Below are 20,038 nucleotides of genomic sequence, written 5' to 3'. Positions count from 1 at the left end.
TGATGTTTTTTCTTATAAGAGCTATAGTAATATTTTATATATGCAGAACTAACAGTTATTTTAAAAGTTTATTCTAAAGGAGGGCTTTCACAGTCTTTTGTCTTTGTCATTACTCACAGGACCTAGATATGCTGCCGGGTGCCACTGCTAGGCCTAAGAGATAAGAAAGAAAGAAAAAGGAAAAAAAAAGTGACGTTAATATTGCCCACCCATGTTCTAGTAACAGTGTATTATCAAATGCAGATAATGAATGTCTAACTCTGAGTTTAGCTACTACCCTTAATTTCTTGTTAAATTAACTTTTCTTTCTCTTATTTACCTAGTAGAAAATTAAAACTTCAAACCTCAGTACTAAGAGGGAAGATTTGAGAGGTCAGTTACATGTAGGTTCCTTCTTGGTAAACCGTATTCACTCACTTTATTGTTTTAGACATTAGGTATGTAATGGTAAGCAAAAATGGACACGATTGGTGTTCTCATGGAGCTTACAGTTTAGTGGCAGAGACATGTTAGCCAAATAGTTATACAAACTAATATATGATTGAAACTTATGAAGGAGTGGTTCACATAGCTATGTCCATACAGATGGTCCCGGACTTACGATGGTTCACTTACGATTTTTCGACTTTATGATGGTGCAAAAGTGATACGCATTCAGTAGAAACCATACTTCGAATTTTGAATTTTGAAATTTTCCTGGGCTGGCGATATATGGTAAGATACTCTCAGGATGCTGGGCAACAGCAGTGAGCAGCAGCTACGGTGAGCCAAGGATAACAACCAATGCACTCGCAACCATTATGAACTCATAGAACCATTCTGTTTTTCACTTTCAGTACAGAATTCATTCATAATATGAGATTTTAAGTACTTTATTATGAAGTAGACTTTGTGCTTGGTGATTTTGTCCCAGCTGTGGGCAAATGCTCTGAGCATGTTTAAGGTAGGTTTAGCTAAGCTATGATATTCAGTAGGTTAGGTGTATAAAATGCACTTCCAACTTAAGATATTTTCTTTTTTTTTTTTTTTTAAAGATTTTTTATTTATTTATCTGAGAGAGAGAATGGGAGACAGAGAGCATGAGAGGGGGAGGATCAGAGGGAGAAGCAGGCTCCCTGCCGAGCAGGGAGCCCGATGCGGGACTCGATCCCGGGACTCCAGGATCATGACCTGAGCCGAAGGCAGTTGCTTAACCAACTGAGCCACCCAGGCGCCCCCCAACTTAAGATATTTTCAACTTAACCCCATCATAAGTCAAGGAAAATTTGTAATAGAAAGAATAATTGGGTCAGGAAGTTCAGGGAGGTCTACCTTGTGGAAATAACACTTGGCTTGAGATGTGAAGGATGAAAAGGAGCTAAAAGAGAAGTGTTACAGGGAAGAAAGAACAGCTTGAGCAGAAAGGCCTTGAGTTAGGAGTGGAAATAACAAATTGCCAAAGGAGCAATTTATTTCCAGTATGTAATTGATTGCATTGATAATTCAGAAAAAAAGTGAAATGGAAAAACTGAACAACTTTCAAGGTCTTTCTGAATAAGATCTTCATATGTATATTCCATTTTGTTTTAAGTAAATTGCCAGAATGTTAGATTTGCCTACATTTAAATGTAAATTCAAAATCCATTCTAAAGCCAAATGATTTTGGCATCACCTGTATTAACCATCTTCTATATTTTAAAGTTAGTAAAGATTGTCATCTCATCAATATATATAACAAGAAGTCAAAACATAAATTAATTTTTATAAGAGGTTGAGAGATTCTGTACTATCAAGATAAAAATTTTTAAATCTCTTTTAGAGTGTAATTCTTGTCACTGCAGGCCAGTTTAAAGTTTCCACTGGGTTGACAATCTACTTATTTCTCATTGTTAGTTTGCCTAAGTTGTAGATTAGGTATAGTTGTATAAACAGACTGAAAAGTATCCTATTGGCAGAGCACACTATATATTTTTTTAAGATTTTAATTTTTAGGGGCACCTGGTTGGCTTAGCTGGTTAAGCCTCTGACTCTTGATTGCATCTCAGTTCATGATCCCAGGGTCATGTGATCAAGCCCCATATTGGGCTCCACACTCAGCCTGGAGTCTGCTTGAGATTTTCTCTCCCTCTCTTTGCCCCTCCTGCTTATTCTCTCTCTCAAATAAATATTTTTAAAAATTTTTATTTTTTAAGTAATTTCCACACCCAATGTGGGACTCGAACTCAACCCCAGAGATCAAGAGTTGCATAGTCCACTGGCTGAGCCAGCCAGGTGCCCTGAGCACACTATTTTTAAGTTGACTATGATAGCTAAAGGATTCTCAGAGTTAATTAGAATAGAGCTGAAGTAAAGCTTGACTTAAGCACTGTTCTTTATCAAGTTTTTTTTTTTAAGATTTTATTTATTTATTTGAGAGAGAGAGAGCATACACACTAGTGGGGTGGAGGGGCAGAGGGAGAGGGAGAAGCAGACTCCCCGCTGAGCAGGGAGCCCTGCGTGGGGCTCAGTCCCAGGAGTCTGGGATCATGATCTAAGCCAAAGGCAGAGACTGAACCACCCAGGCTCCTCTTTATCAAGTTTTTCTTAGTAACAAAAGAGGACCAGAACAACAGAAATTAATGTTTACATACATAATGAAACGGGATAAGTGAGCGAACTTTTCATAGAAGCAGTATATCAGCTACATTTTATTTTATTTTTTTATTTTTATTTATTATTTATTTGAGAGCGAGAGAGCACAAGCAGAGGGAAGAGGCAGAGGGAGAAACAGACTCCCAGCTGAGCAGGGAGCCTGATGCGGGACTTGATCCCAGGACCCTGGGATCATGACCTGAGGTGAAGGCAGATGCCCAACCGACTGAGCCACCCAGGCTCCCTATTTGTTTATACTTAACATACAGTGCAAGATTGGTTTTTGGGGTAGAATTCAGTGGTTCATCACTTATATACGACGCCCAGTGCTCATCAGTCAGCTACATTTTAATACTTAGATGAATGTAATAAGAGTTCACAGTTCTCCCAGCAGTACTACTTAGCATATTAGCAAGCTCATTTTAGGGGCATTTGATATTAGGATGGTAGCAAGCTGTTTTATCATTCACTTCTCTTGCTGGCAAACTTCCTAGAAGGAATAACAATCTTTCTGCTATTATAAAACAGCTTTTGCCTTTCACTATTCACATATTTAATTTCTAGTCTAAAAAAATGTCTTCTTGTTGGTATGTTTTCTCCTTTTTTCTTTTCTCTTTACTCTTGAAATACCATAGTGTTTAGTGTTCTTCTTTAGAGACTGGTTTCTGGATAAATAAAATTTTAAAAAAGAGAGAACTGGTTTCTGTCCTATGATAGTGTTCTTATTGGTTTTTAATATGGTAAGATCAGGTTCTTCTTAATCACGTGTAAGACTAAGGTTCTTTTTTCACAATTGATGTGAATAGTTAGGAAAACATCTTTTTTACTTTAGGATTAGAAAAATGCAGCTATTTCTCTTTGAGGCTCAACCTAAACATAAGTAATATCTTTAAATGCTGTTGTTTGGTATGCAAAAGTGAACTTGCCCTTAAAAAGTTATACCATCTACTCTGGACTGAAATTAATCCTACATTTTGAAGGAATTGAGATAGGTATTATAAGTGGCTACAGTAAGTATTAAATCTTATTTCTCATGTCATTTGTACTGTGTTTAAAATAGATGGTTAATGAATTGGCACTGATGGATTATTTTTTTGTTTCTTTAATAGGAACACGAATCTGAGGGTGGAAGAACACCTTTGATGAAAGCTGCAAGAGCTGGTCATTTGTGCACCGTGCAGTTTCTTATTAGCAAAGGTAAGGGAAGCACAAGAGGCTATCATATCTGAAAAAAGAAAATCCTAAACTGGCGCAATTTATGTTAGAGCTATTTTTCCTATAGTACAAGTATTGTATCCTAGTCTTTTGTTGCTATATTTTATTTAGTAAGTGTAGAGTTCATGAGGTACTTATTGGGATTTTTCTATATTAGTTTTGAATTTGAATTTTGGCAACTAAGCAGCATATTATTGCTACCCAAAGTTGGAAAAGCCAAATGTAAAACATCCAGCTATATTTAGTAGATAGATTATTGTTCAGCACTTAATGATAAGGCAGTTCTGCTGGGAGGTGGGGTGGGGAGGCACTACTGTTTATTGTACAGTTGAATTAACCACATATACAAGGTGTTATGTATAATTTTTATATTCCTCCAGAGGTTCTATTATTAGAATATATTTAGGCAGGGGCGCCTGGGTGGCTCAGTCGTTAAGCGTCTGCCTTCGGCTCAGGTCATGGTCCTAGGGTCCTGGGATCGAGCCCCATATCGGGCACCCTGCACTGTGGGAAGCCTGTTCTCCCTCTCCCACTCCCCCTGCTTGTGTTCCCTCTCTCGCTGTGTCTCTCTCTGTCAAATAAATAAAATCTTAAAAAAAAAAAAAAAGAATATATTTAGGCAAAGAAGTTCGCACGATGGGTGAAGAGATAGTTCAAGACTGTTCACTAACGAAGAGAGAAATACTGCTAAACCCATGTTAGGTTGAACCACAAAACTGTCATTTTATACATCAAAAATGGTAATATCAGCGATTTCATTTGGTTCAGCCTAACTCTGTGTTTAGTGTTAGAGGTACTCTAGCATTTGATGAAAGATCCTGGGGTAGGATGGTAAAATGCAAGGGAAGTCTGCTCGGGTGATGTCATGTTGTTAAAATAAGAATTTTAAAATGTAATTTTTTAAGATTCTATTTATTTATTTATTTGAGAGAGAGACAGAGACAGTGACAGAGATAGCAAGAGAGGGCACGAGCAAGGGAAGAGAGGGAGAAGCAGGCTCCCTGCTGAGCAGGGAGCCCAGTGCAGGGCTCAATCCCAGGACGCTGGGATCATGACCTGAGCTGAAAGCAGGCACTTAACCAACTGAGCCCTTAAAAAAAAGAATTTTATTAAAATAAATAAAATTTTATACCTACATTCCAACAGAACTCAGATATTTTGTGCCACTACGAAAGCAGTATAAAATTTTATCCTTTTAAATATACTTTTTTTCTTGGGCACTTGGGTGGCTTAGTCATTAAGTGTCTGCCTTCGGCTCAGGTCATGATCCCAGGGTCCTGGGATCGAGTCTCACATCGGGCTCCTTGCTCAGCGGGGAGTCCGGTTCTCCCTCTCCCTCTGCCACTGCTTTCCCCTCTCTTGCTGTGTTTCTCTCTGTCGAATAAATAAATAAAATTAAAAAAAAAATACTTCTTTTCTTCTTTAATTGGATTCAAACTAGGTTGATTTTCTTAATAGCACATTTGTGCTACCAAATAAGGCATATCTTTTCATAGTGTTACAACATAGTCTGTAAAAGCTATTCACCTCAAGCATACTGAAGTAATAATAAACAGATGGGTAACCTTTGGAATTCTCTCAGGCTCCTTGACTAAGGGGGTTATCTAATCATAGCCAACACCAACCCTGCTAAACATGTAATCAGACTTGTCAGGAGGAGGAACACATTGATTATATAGACTTTCTAGACTGTAGTAACTGCTAAACAATCCTCCCATCTAAATTTATTATTAACAACTTTAAAGATAACCTCATGTTGGTACTGTAAGAATGTTTATTGGTGTGTCTTGCTTGCCCTTCCCAAAAGGTGCTTTTATGTGAATTAGGATTAGGTTCAGCTGGATATTTCTGCAAATTAAATTAATTATATTGGTTTTGCCCATGGGTTTATTTTTCTCTTCAGAAACTAAGTCTGGAATTAAGGAAGAAGGAATAACTATCTAGTTGAGACTTTGGCACGTTGTAATTTTTTTTAGGGGTCAAAAACAATTTATCAAAAAGGAGACCAAGAAAGGGTTTTGCATTTAGACTTTCTTCAGGTCACATGAACAAAGCTATTGAACAACTTACTAAATAGCCTTTCAGATAACATTTTTGGATATTCTTGTCTTCTCTCCATATCCAGGTCCCTCTGACACTTAAAATATACAATATGAAGAATTAAACATCTCTTAAATATTGTTTAAAAAATCTGTTTTCTCTACTTTGCGACCTGGCTATATTGCCACATTCTAGAAGTAGATAAAAAATGTCTTTACAACATTTTGAGAGTTAGATACAATGATATTATTTGATGCTTACATTAACCTGTATATATTTATTAATCTTAGTCTTCTAGATTTTCCATTTTAAAAGTGATATTGAATGAACGAACTACAGCTACGCGCAACATTGTGGATGAATCTCACAAATATTATATTGAGCGAAGGAAGCCAGACACAAGAGTACACTGTATGATTTCATTCATATAAAGTTCAAAAACTAAAACCAGTTTGGAAGTCAGAATAGTAGTACTATTGGAAGGGTGGGTAGTGACTGAAAGACGGCACAAGTTGTGGGACTTGTGGTATGTGGATAATGTTCTGTTTCTTGACCTGGGTGCTGGTTACACAGGTGTGTTCACTTTGTGAAAAGTTTTCAACAATATACTTATGATTTGTGCACTTTTTTGTATCTACATCATACTTCAAAAAAAAATCTCTAAAGTGCTATTATTTGTGAACTTGCTTGATTGCACCTTTTTCTAAGATTGCTGTTTATATTTCTTTGAAGGTGCCAATGTGAATAGGGCTACAGCCAATAATGATCATACGGTAGTGTCACTGGCATGTGCAGGAGGTCACCTGGCAGTTGTTGAGCTACTCTTGGCTCATGGAGCTGACCCTACTCATCGACTCAAGGTATTCTACCTAAAAATAAGTAAATGAATAATATATACATTGTTATTAAAAGATACTGAAGATGTGTTTGCCTGGTCTCAGTGCTTCATATTCATTACTGTTTATAAATGAGTTTTGATTCTAGACAGGCTGCTAAGAAACTAAATGTTTATAGCAATTGTAAGAAGAAATTTACAAATAATTGATTAATGGTTTTGTCCATCTTAGGATGGCTCGACGATGCTCATCGAAGCTGCAAAAGGTGGCCATACTAATGTTGTTTCTTATCTGTTGGATTATCCAAACAATGTTCTGTCAGTTCCTACTACAGATGTGTCTCAGCTCACCTCACCTTCTCAAGATCAATCTCAGGTAAAATAAAACAGCTGATTTATAAATATAAAGCCTCCAAATTGGGAGTTTTTGTTTAAAATTAGTTTTAAGGAAAATGGATTTGTTTCTCTTTTCTATTACATATTGAGATAAACATGATCCTAAATTCTTTAAGATTTATTTCCTTCAAAAGTACATGAAAATTACCTATTGCCTTATTTACTGAAAAAAATTTCTTTTTTAAAAACACTTAATACCAAATATAAATTTTCCAGGTTGCCAACCTACTATAGCTAGGTCTTTAGGGTTATTTGTTTTTAATGAATACGTTAAGCATAACCTTAAACCAAGGGACAACTTCTTCCTTACCTCCCAAGACAGTATTAGTTATTCTAGAGATAGTTACTTTTGTTAACCAGGAAAGTGTAATTAACCAGGAAATATGCACCAAAAATTGATAAATTTTTAAACCTACCTAAAAATATGGAGAGAATATAGAGAGTATACTAAGTATACAAAGTTCAGTGAAATCTTAAGTTCTTTTCTACAAAGTTATCCTGAGAACTGCTAAAATACCCCAGTTAGGGACTATGTTGGATTTTCTTTTTTTGACCCATACAGAATTTAAACAAGGGTAAATTGGCCAGTCAATATGTGACGTGTACTCCTGGCTATAATCAGAACAACCAAGGCCCAACAAGGCTTTCTCTCTAATAAGAGAGTATTCCTAATTCTGTTTAGCTTAAATCATTCACTGCCTATAGATAGCCTGAGTTTGCCCAATTCAATATTCTCAGAAATTATTCCTTAGTGAAGGCTTTTTTTGTTTGTTTGGTTGTTTGTTTTTTTTTTTAGAAACAAAACAATGAATTTGGTAGTATATGAAGAACATCTAAATTTCCATTTGATTTATGGGCCCTTGTTTTATTCTTTGGTCTGAGATGATATTTTCTCTGAGTTAACTTTTTAGGTTCCACGTGTACCAATGCATACACTCGCCATGGTTGTACCTCCCCAAGAACCTGACAGAACATCACAGGAGAACTCTCCTGCCCTTTTAGGAGTACAAAAAGGTTAGTTATTGAATTATTTTCCTTAAAATGGGTATTTTATGACCTAATTAATGAATTCATAAAAGTACTTTAATGGTATACAGTTAATGTGTACCCAGGATTAATTGAGGTAGGTAATTCTGACAAATGCTAAGTCTCACAGACTGTTTATAAAAGAAAGAAGATAAATACTAGGAAAAATGACTTCTAATTATCTTGTTAACATACTGCTAGGTTAGTTTTCTGGCACAGATAAAAATACTTAAAAAGCATATCAGGTTGTTGATTATATTACAGTAATAAAAATTTATCAGACATTCATTTTCCATTTGACAGTTCTTTTGTTAAATAGTACAATATGAGGAATGGAAATGTGTGTTTGCTGTCTAGTTAAGTCTTTGTAGCATTGATGCAACTGAAGGAGTTAGAATTTTAAGAATTACATTTAGTTTCTTTCATGTAATGCTGAATATGGTGGGCTAACATCTGTCATTATGTGAACCTAGACAAGTAACTATCAGAAAGTATATAGACATCTTGGCTTTTTCCATAGTTTGGCTATTGTGGACATTGCTGCTATAAACATTGGGGGGGGGAAGTATATAAATAATATCCAAGTAAATATTAAGAAGCATATACTATTTAAAGGACTCAAGTTTATGAACTCTGATATTTTCCTGCTTTTTCACTTGTAGATATAAAGTACCTTCCCTTGATACTCATGTATAGTTGTCTTATATGAGTTCCCTGAAATAAAATAGGTAATGTGTAAGGTATTAAAAATTACATAAAAACAAATTTATGAGCATATTTCATTCAGTATATGATAACCAAGCTCTAGATTTTTGAAATCACATTGAGGTGTATAAGTATATGTTAGTTTCTCTTTGATTTAAGAAAAGTTGGTTAGAGTTGACTGTTACAGCACCAAGCAGAAGCTTCTTTTAAATTATGTCAGTTTGAGTAATTTAGAGTATTGAGGGCCTTGACCAAGGGTTACTTCATTTCTAAACTATTAATTTCAGAGATAAAATATCTGTAATCTCTCTGACTTAAGCTAATAATGGAGTTTTCCATTGGACACCTAGCTATTCAGACTCTTCAGAAAATGAGGACTGCTGTTTTTAATTTTAACAAATAAAAAGCAAATTAAGCATGTACTTGTTAAGGAATCTAAGCATCCTAATTGACTTTACTGTTAGTAAAATATTTAAACATAAATGTCCCTGTTTTTGTTTTTTGTTTGGCTATACATTGTAGAGGACTCTAGTAACTTTGGCTGGGGAAATTCAATACTAAATAAGAAATGATTCAAAAATATATTAATAACAGAGCCACAAAATAATCAAATAATCTGGGAAGGACATGGAGTGTGTGCAGAGAAGAAGTAAAACATTTTAAATTTAGGTTTAATATGTAAGTCAAAAGAAATGTTTGGGTAGGGTTTCTTCAAGTTGATGGTCAAGTGAATAATCATATTTTTTAGTTACTGAAATACCATCTGATACTGGGTATCTACTTAATTTTCTTCACTTTGATGTTTTATTACTTACCAAATAGCATAAAAATGAACTAACCTTTTGAGTAATCTTTCATTTTACTAAATTATAAGAGAAGGATAAAATTAGCAGTTGTTTTTAGACACTTGGGTACTTGCTGTTGCCAGATGCCATGTGGCATCGCCAACCTAATATTTCTTTATGTAGGATCAAACTGTGGTGATGCACCGTATTCAGATGTTATTTTAGTATCAATCATGTGCATCATAGAATATTGTATCACTATGACTCAGGAAAAATTAGTTGATGTAAATGTACACACTGAATTACCCAGGTAGATAGGAAAACGTATCTTAAATCATAAAAGATATATTATTACTTTTTCCTCCTTAAAGTGGCTTTTTCTCCTTAAAACTTCTCATTTATGTCTCTAAAGAAGTTCCTTTGAGTGATGAAATCTCTCTTTGACCCTGTTGTTTTTGTTTCTTTTAAGTCCATAGATTATATCTGTATTGCAAATGTGATTAGGGATGAAGGGAGAGTTCTTATTCTCTAGGACTTTCTTCCTTTCGTAGCAATCATCTTTTAAGTTCTTAGAACATTTTACTTCTGCCTGAAGTCTTTTTATTATTTGTATCTGCATCCTCCTAAAATATTTTCATGCCCTTAAAACTTACCTAGGTATGGGGCGCCTGGGTGGCTCAGATGGTTAAGCGTCTGCCTTCGGCTCAGGTCATGATCCCAGGGTCCTGGGATCGAGTCCCACATCGGGCTCCCGGCTCAGCAGGGAGCCTGCTTCTCCCTCTGACCCTCTCCCCTCTCATGCTGTTTCTCTCTCGCTCGCTCTCTAAAAAATAAATAAATAAAATCTTTAAAAAAAAAAAAAAACTTACCTAGGTATTATATATATATACTACCCAGATATTCTTTTCTTTCATGATATTTGTACCAATTGTTCCATCTATATTGACCCATATTCTCCTGATTTAGGCAGCTAATCTCACTTACCCTTTGTTGGTTTTCAAAGGATTTGACATTCTAGGTGGCGTCTGACAAAGACCTCAAGATCCCCTCTATAAACAAAATGTGAAACCAAGTGATAGTGATATGCTCAGTTTTCTAGTATTATTTAGCTTTATTAACTATAGCTTTGAATGTTCAATTGGGAAAGGATGCATAAGTAATATCAACCTTATGCCTTTCCAAATCAGTTTTGTAAATAAATTTGTTGATTAAAGCTACTGTTACATCTAACTTATTTGTTGTAACTGGTTCTACAGAGATTCTAAAAGATAGGACTCGTGATTATCCTCTGCAGGTTGTACAACTTAGAACTAATCTACCACAAAACATTAAAACGATGTCAGGATAAACAAAACACATCTTTTGTGTGCACCTCAAGCCCTCTTAAGAAGTAATTTCTTTCTTCTGGAGTACTACAGCTCTTTATTGGATCTTCCTTCTGACTCTGGTCATACCTGCCCCTTCCCCTCCCCTTGGACTTCAAGTGTAGAGGGTTGAGTTAATCATACTTCCCCTATAGACAATCTTTCTGTTGTGTTTGATGCGAATTCTTTTGTTTTTATAAGTTCTTATAAAATGTTTACTACTTTGTGTGTATTTTTAATTTACATGAATGGTATTATGCTCAGATCATGTTTTGTTTTTTACTTTTTTCACTCAACACTGTTTTACAGATCTATCCATGTGTCTACCTCTATACTGTTTCTGCTGGCAGCATAGTGCTTCATCCTTTACATCTTCCATTTTTCACTTGTCTTTTTCCAGTGATGGGTATCCAAATTGCCTCTCATCCCCCACCACCACAGACAATGCTGTGATGAGAATCCTGCTACAGTCCTCTTAAGGATCTGTTTGAGAATCTCTTGGGGATAAAATCAGGAACAGAATTACTGTCATAGGAGGTGCCTGGGTGACTCAGTCAGTTAAGCATCTGCCTCTTGATTTTGGCCCAGGTCATGATCTCAGGGTGGTGAGATCGAGCACTGTGGCCTGGGGCTCCGAGCTTAGTGGGGAGTCTGCTTGAGATTTTCTCTCTACCTCTCCCTCTGCCCCTCCCCCCACCATGTATGTGCTCGCTCTCTCTCAAATAAAAAATACCTCTTAAAAAAAAAAAAAAGAATTACCTGTCATAGGACTCCATAATGTTTATCTGACCAGTGCCACAAATTGCTCTCTAGAATGGCTACAGCAGTTTACACTCCCACTAGCAATGCATAAGGGTTCCCATATTACCCATATTATACACCCTCTGTCCCATTTCCAAGCCTGCCAGCCCTTGGCTTTATCTTTGTATTTGGTTTTGTACATCTTTATCTCCCTTTTAGACTGTAAGCTCCTCAAGGGCAGGGTTTATGTTGCTTGTCTTTGTATGGTCCACTATGCCTTGCTTGTACTAGATGTTCAAATATTTGTTAAATAATGAGTGCCAGGCTAAGAATTTAGATTATTCTGAAGACAAAGAAAATTATTAAGAATTTTTTTTTAAGAAGAGAGACATTGTAATTAAAGAGGATGTTTAAAAAATTAATGAAGAAATAGTATTCTAGAATGGTTGGGAAAAGATCGAAAACAAATTTGAATATAAACTAAGAATTAAATTAATATGCTACTTTATATCCCAGAATTGTTTATTGGAGTGGGTAACATGAAAAGTTCTCATTTTCATATCAAATCATTAAAATTGTATAGAAATTATATGTACAGTGAATGAAATTGAGTGTTCCTCTGGAGATTTTACTGCTGATATTCTCTAATTTAGCAGATTTCCATTTTGTAATCATGCTTATGTGAATTTACATATGTCCAAATTTAATGTCTTTTAATATATGAGATTTACAGTAAAAGGCAGGAGGTTCAGTTAATCTTTTAGCATGTTACACAGATGCTCTCTTTGGACACTCTTGGTTATCCTTCTGTGTTAAAGATGTATAGGATGCCCCGTTACTTTGGGAAATTTTGAGACAGAAATTTAGGCATAAAGGAAAAATGAGTTATTTCTAGGCCAGTGGCTTTCACTTTTTACTGTGACCACAATAAGAAATATTTTATTGGGGCGCCTGGGTGGCTCAGATGGTTGAGCGTCTGCCTTCGGTTCAGGTCACGATCCCAGGGTCCTGGGATTGAGCCCCACATCGGGCTCCTGGCTCAGCGGGGAGTCTACTTCTGCCTCTCCCCCTGCTCATGCTCTCTTTCTCTCTGCATCTCTGTGTTTCAAATGAACAAATAAAAAATCTTAAAAAAAAAGGAATATTTTATATTGAAACTTAGAACACAATATACATCTATTTATCCAAATGCAAATTCCATTAGACGATATATATGCTACCACACTTCACGTAATTATGTTATTTTCAACTGTATTTCATCAATCTTTTTTTTTTCCACTTAAGACCCAGTTGGGAGTGTTGTTTAAAAATCATTCTAGGGCGCCTGGGTGGCTCAGTTGGTTAGGCGACTGCCTTCGGCTCAGGTCATGATCCTGGAGTCCCAGGATCGAGTCCCGCATTGGGCTCCCTGCTCGGCAGGGAGTCTGCTTCTCCCTCTGACCCTTCCCCCTCTCATGCTCTCTCTCTCATTCTCTCTCTCAAATAAATAAATAAAATCTAAAAAAAATAAAAAAATAAATAAAAATCATTCTAGTCAGGTGCTGTGTGGTAATATAAGAAAGCAAGGGAATTGCAGGACAATGTTTAAATTTCCTTAGACAAAAAACAAGTAAGGAAATATGAAACCAAACCTAGATCCATCTGTATGTCAGGTATTTTTCCCTTTGGCCATTATCTTTTATTGTACAAAGTACTAATTTAGACACAAAAATGATTGATGGAATTAAACTCATTTTAACAGTAAACTCAATTTTTGGCAAGTATCTGTCCACTTCATTCCCTCACTGTGCATAAAATAAAGGCTGTACTCTAAGCTGTCTCTGTATCATGGTTTCCTATTACAAACTTTTTTAGTTTTATTAATGGAGGAAAAGGGAAAGCTGAGAAAGTAGGACAACACCAGACCAAAGTGTAAGATGTTGGCTTTACCTGTATTCCTAAATAGTACTTTATGATGTCACTCAATGCTACTAGTGAATAGATTTAATTTATTTGTATCTGACAGTGGGAGATGTTTTAAAAAGCTAGAACTCTTATATTCTGGCATCTTATACTATAGCCTTCCTACCTACTAAAAATTTTGTTGCTAAAGGGATGCTTGTCCCATTCTCTACTTTTCCCGAACACTGAAGGTGTTGCTTTAGCTTCTAGGAATAATTAGGTGATATTATTTGTTTTTACCAACTTGTTTTATTCTTGATTTATAACTTGTATTAATGCTTTAATGTGTATCTATGCAATCCCACTAACTCCATGATTACAGATACTCAGCCATTAGCTATTTTGGGAAGAACTGCTTTTTGTTCATTATTTTCAGCATCCTGTTCTTCCCTGCTACGTATGTCCTGGGCTTAGTCTTTATATTAAGTTAAATAAGTTAATTTTAGTAATCTTGTGCTCTAAGCTTATTGTATTTTGTTAACAAGGTAGGGCTTATTCCAATCTGTTACTGTCCTCAAAATTCCAGTCTTATTTTGGGTCATACTGTTTATAAGATTTTAGATCTGAGAATGTCCAGGGTGGTCATATAATTACCAGTCTGATTGGTGTTGACCTCTTACCTAGTTTTCCTTAATCTTAAATACGAATTAAATAGCATGTTTTAAAATTAATGAACATTTTAAAGGAGCATTCAGTCTTTGCAGAGCTTGAATTGTCATTGAATTTATTACATGATTAAAAATTTCTTAGCTGGATTAGCAGATATCTACATTGCTATTTGTGACAGTAAATCTCCCTTTTCTTACCTGTTGATTGTTATTAGGTACTTGGAACAAATAAATCAAACCATGGATTCCTGTAAGATCTTACAGAAGTAGTTATTAAATTATCTCACAAGGCTGCCTGGGTGGCTCAGTCAGTTGAGTGTCTGCCTTTGGCTCACGTCATGATCCCAGAGTCCTGGGATTGAGCCCTGCATTGAGCTCCCTGCTCAGCGGGGGGGGTCTGCTCCCCATCCTGTCCCTCCCCTTGCTAGTGTGTTCTCTCTTTCTCTCTCAAGTAAATAAATAACATCTTTAAAAACGTTTATCTCACAAATATGATGGCTTTTGCTCTGAAAGGATAAGGTCTTGACCCATCCCTTTGCTCAGATATAAATTTGAAATTGAATGTGGGTAATACATTTTGCTGAAGGTTGCTTTTAAAGAATAATTAAGTCTCTTAAAGTGATTGCAATAGTTTTGGACATGTGGTATCCTGAACCTGTTAAAGTCAATATCTAGGGGGAAAACTGTTGGACTTTTTCATTAATAAAATGTTGCAGATGTTTGAGGTACCTGCATTTTTGAGATTTCCTATTCTAGCAAGAACAAAACAAAAACAGTTGAATCTCTAATTTTTTTCCTCTAGTGGTTTTATTGCCCTCTTGTAATTCAGAGTATTTTAACATCAAATGGGTGATGACGTTTTTCCTTTGGACTTGAGAATCGTGCTGAATGCATTGGATGATCTTACTTTTAAAAATCTTAAGTTACCAATGTTATTCATATATGTTGATTGCAATTCAGAAGAGTAAACAACTATTTTTTACCCAGATCTTTTTTAAAAGTGGATTTACTGTTGTTTAGTTTATATACCATAAAGTTCCTTCATTTTAAGTATACAATGCAGGGCGCCTGGGTGGCTCAGTTGGTTAGGCTACTGCCTTCGGCTCAGGTCATGATCCTGGAGTCCCGGGATCAAGTCCCACATTGGGCTCCCTGCTCAGCGGGGGGTCTGCTTCTCCCTCTGATCCTCTTCCCTCTCATGCTCTCTGTGTCTCATTCTCTCTCTCTCAAATAAATAAATTAAAAAAAATCTTAAAAAAAAAAATAAGTGTACAATGCAGTGAGTTTTAGTAAATTTACTAATTATGTAACCATCACCACCATCTAGTTTTAAACATCTCTATCACTCTGAAAATATCACTCATGCCAGTTTGTAATTCATTCTCAATACCATAACCCCAGGCAACCACTACTTTCCTTTCTGTCTCTATAGATTTGCTTTTCTCTATAGAGTTGATATAAATGGTATTACACAATATGTCATCTTTTGTGTCTGGCTTCTTTCACTTAGCATAATGTTTTCAGGGTTTGTCCACCTTGTAGAATGTATCGGTAGTTGGTTCCTTTTCTTTGTTGAATAGCCCCAGTTCTCCCTAAACAGGAAGAGTAAGCCTTGAGTTTGCCTCAAAGTAGTTATTGTTATATTTCCTCCATTTTATGTCCAGATGGTAGGATTGTTAATAATGATAATTATTTTGTCATGAGGGGAGTACCTTAATTTAAGTGCGATCTAAAATCTTAAAATAACATACATTTACTTGATTTTTAACATACACCATCAATATGAGAAATCTGATTTTCTCCTAGGTAACACTCATTGTTTTTCCTGTAGACTTTTACATGAAGACTTTATTTAAACTTAGAATAATTGTCCTTTGTGATTTAAGTTTAATGTAGTTTTCAGGTAAAGAAATGTTTAAGACTTATTTAATGGAAAATTTTAGAAGGATAGGTCTGGAAAAAACGAATTTCACATTATATTTTAATACAATAAGACAAAGATTTTGGCCACTTGAAAAACACTTTTCACTATGTTGATTTACAAGTTATAGTGTCCTGTAGTAACCTTTACTTGCACAGTTAATATTGTGAAGAAACAATTGGGAAATCTTTAATGATATCCTCAACACTATTTTGACACTCTTTTAGATTTGATGTTCTTTAAAAGTCCAATCTAATAAACAGAATTTTGAGATTCTTTCCTCTTTGATCTCCTTTCTCCCTGCCTCGTCTTAACTTCCAAAATCCTCCTATCCTAAAATTTTGATTTTTAATTTAAAAATTCACATTTTTTTTAATCGACAACATCCCAGTGTGTGCTGTGTTGAATAGATGAGTCTTTAATCTACCTCCCACTGGTGTGAATCTTTGAACAGTCAAGGGTTTTGGGAGGGAGGTCCGTGTGTGTGTGGGAGGGGGAGCTGATTTTTTTTTTTTTTTTTTTAGCATGGCACTTTTTCAAACATTTTTCATGTGCTTAGGTACATCCAAGCAGAAGTCCAGTTCCCTGCAGGTAGCAGATCAGGACGTACTGCCACCTTTTCACCCATACCAGCCTTTGGAGTGCATAGTAGAGGAGACTGAAGGCAAGCTGAATGAACTGGGACAAAGAATTAGTGCTATTGAAAAAGCACAGCTTAAGTCACTGGAGTTAATTCAAGGTGAACCTCTGAACAAAGATAAGATAGAAGAACTTAAAAAGAACAGAGAAGAGCAAGTCCAGAAGAAGAAGAAAATACTGAAAGAACTACAGAAAGTGGAAAGGCAGTTGCAGATGAAAACACAGCAGCAATTTACCAAAGAATACTTGGAAACCAAAGGTCAGAAAGACACAGTATCTCTACACCAGCAGTGCTCTCATAGAGGAGTCTTCCCAGAAGGGGAAGGAGATGGTAGTCTCCCAGAGGATCACTTTTCAGAGTTACCTCAGGTTGACACAATCTTATTTAAAGATAATGATGTTGATGATGAGCAGCAGTCTCCACCATCGGCAGAACAAATTGATTTTGTCCCAGTCCAGCCTTTATCATCTCCACAGTGTAACTTTTCCAGTGACTTAGGTTCTAATGGGACAAATTCTGTTGAACTTCAGAAAGTATCAGGTAATCATCAGATTATAGGACAGCCTCAGATTGCTATTACTGGACATGATCAGGGGCTGTTAGTTCAAGAACCAGATGGACTAATGGTTGCAACTCCAGCCCAGACGCTTACCGACACTCTTGATGACCTGATAGCAGGTGGGTTAAGAAATATATCTGTAATAATTTCTCTTTAATCTGTGTGCTCAACTTCTTTACATGAGCCTCCAAAAACACCAACTGGGTATTTTCCATTTTAGAATTATCTTTGTAAAATTATTTATTCCTTGAGGTGTTTTGGAAGTGAATTTAACTAAGCTGTACAGCACTAACACATAAAAGTGTGTTTTCCCCTTTTCTTTTTTGTTATTTGCAAAGGCAAAAAATAAAGTTGCCATGAGCTTTTATTTTAGAACTTTGGTATCAAAACCATCCTGTGGGGCGCCTGGGTTGCTCAGTTGGTTGAGCATGCAGCTGTTGCTCTGCAGGTCGTGAGTTTGAGCCCCACATTTGGTGTAGAGATTACTTTAAAAAAAAAACAACAACAAAGCAAAACATCAGCCTGTGTTGTATCTTGGGTAGGAGAGCTGAAAGTAGAATTTCTTTGTAGGCTTTAGAGATATTCACATAAGATTATACATAAATTTTCCTGCTAGTGATTTTCATGTCTGAAAATCATAATTCTAAATTACATTGCTTTCTCTTTATTTATAATTTTATTAAATCAATTTAAACATTTTTAATTAAAAGGGATGTTCAGAGAAAACTATAAGCATTCCATGTTCTTGTATTTGTGGTTAGAAGATTCAGATTACATTGAAATTATTATCAACTGGATGATGATTTGGAGATTGGAATTTTTATATTAACTATCTTGATGAAAGCACACAGACACAACACACATACACACAGGAAAAGAAAAAAAGAAAGGCCTGATAACCTTAAAGTGTATGTTTCTGTTTATTGTTGTGTGGAAAATTACAACTAGATATGAAATGAGGTGCACAAGTTTACTTTCCCTTTCATTGTCCTTGCAGCAGTGGGAAAACAGTGCAATTAATCATTTACCTTCCTAAAGATGGCTGGTGAATGTATCACCTCCATGAGAGCCCAGTTCAGAAATGCAGCCAGAATGGCTGTTGACAGTGGATGAAGACCAAGAACTAAGATGTAGCTGGAGTGATATTCAAAGGCAGGCCAGTCCTCTGTCTCTTGATTGCAACATTTTTTTCCTTACTGTTGTCTGTTTCCTCTTGTCATATTCTCCTCCCCTCTTCCCATCCCAATTATACTATCCCAGTTTCCTTTCTTCTTTTGTGAGCTTTTAGCCTTCCTAATCTTTACTGAATCTTTAAAAATGTGGAATAAGCTTACTTAAATCAGGAATTTTATTGGGCATTTATATGACTTGCATTGGTTATAGAATTATGATACTGCCTATAAGCCTCCTCTGATATGTAATAAGTATCACTGTACAGAGGAGAATACTTAGTTTCCCATAAAGAAAATAAAAATGCTGGGAAATGTTTTTAAGGAGTTAGATTCTTTATTCTTTAATTTGGGTTTTTATATCTTCAGCCCACAGCCATTTAACTCAAATTAACTTTGTGTCGTTGGTATTGAGAGTTGTTAACAAATTATGAATAAACTCTTAGAGTTCATTTATAGTTCTAATTTCTAATCTGGGTAAAAGCAGATATTTGAGCGTCAAGTACGATTATGAATAATAATAACGAAACTGATAATATGGGAATAACATTTTTAAGATTTAGGATTACATAAATAGCATTATAATGTTCCTAATTGAATACTCAGTTTGCAGTTCTGAAACCCACATTACTGCTCAATCTAGTTTTGTTGTAACTTAGAACTTGTCTTTTTTTTTTTAATGTAGAAACCGCTCTAAAAGGAACTTGTAGATATTAACTTTATGGTAGTATTTATGGATGGTTCTTGTAGGGGAGGCAGGATTTATTTCATCAAACTATTTGTTACATTGAAATGGTCTTTTATAAAGTTCAAAAAATTTGTTTAGAAACATCATTTAATTATGTATAGTGTTAATAAACTAAGAAAATTTAGTTTCTGTAGACATTAATGTCTAATGATAGGTGGCCTATCATTTTGTATAATATTCTTTTATTAACAAACTTTAACATATAAATCAGCCAATAACTAAAAAAATTATGTTCACATAAAAAATTTCCATTTTTATGGTTACCTGTTTTAAAATATATAGCAATAATTAGATTTTCTTTGTTCGAGACGATGAACTATCTCACTTAAAATTAAAAAGTTATTTTATTAAGACCAAGTTTCTCTTAATTTTCTTTATCAAAGGTGAAAGAAATTAGACAAGGATGGAGTAGGTGAATGCCTAATTCTATAATTGCCTGATATATTAATATATCAGTATGATTATAGATTACACCAAAGATGTAATTAATTTTACCCAAATTTAGTTCTCATCCCTTGTATTTAATAAAGAAGAAAATACTGTATATCTTACAGTTTTAGAGAATATTCATATATAATAGCAATAAATTTCACTCTTTAAATATAGGAGTATTTTTTATTTATTGCTGTTATGTCAAAATATTTTCATGTAACTGAGTTAGTTAGACAAATAATTTATTAAGGTCATGACTGGATTAGCTTAGTATTTTAGTATATAGTCTTATATGTGTCATAC

The 20,038-nt window shown here is 35.2% G+C and overlaps 1 protein-coding gene and 1 long non-coding RNA gene across 4 annotated transcripts in view; both read left to right on the top strand.

Moving 5' to 3' along the window:
- ANKHD1 (ankyrin repeat and KH domain containing 1) overlaps positions 1–20,038 on the top strand; it is a 112,770-nt gene that overhangs the window by 63,789 nt on the left and 28,943 nt on the right. For all 3 annotated transcript variants that reach the window (XM_006731447.2, XM_031026141.2, XM_031026139.2), the window contains 5 exons: positions 3,720–3,807; positions 6,598–6,725; positions 6,933–7,076; positions 8,008–8,110; positions 16,747–17,505. In XM_006731447.2, coding sequence (XP_006731510.1) covers positions 3,720–3,807; positions 6,598–6,725; positions 6,933–7,076; positions 8,008–8,110; positions 16,747–17,505 — 1,222 coding nt within the window. The remainder of the gene's footprint in view (positions 1–3,719; positions 3,808–6,597; positions 6,726–6,932; positions 7,077–8,007; positions 8,111–16,746; positions 17,506–20,038) is intronic.
- On the top strand, positions 8,117–14,741 carry LOC145722456 (uncharacterized). The gene is made up of 2 exons (XR_014146759.1): positions 8,117–10,269; positions 10,486–14,741. It is a non-coding gene; the product is annotated as an uncharacterized LOC145722456 (long non-coding RNA).

Source organism: Leptonychotes weddellii, chromosome 7 (genome assembly GCF_054177405.1).
Source record: "Leptonychotes weddellii isolate Sample4059 chromosome 7, ASM5417740v2, whole genome shotgun sequence".
Classification (NCBI taxonomy): Eukaryota; Metazoa; Chordata; class Mammalia; order Carnivora; family Phocidae; genus Leptonychotes; species Leptonychotes weddellii.
The sequence above is the reverse complement of the archived record's forward strand: the minus strand, read 5'-3'. Positions and strand labels throughout refer to the sequence as shown.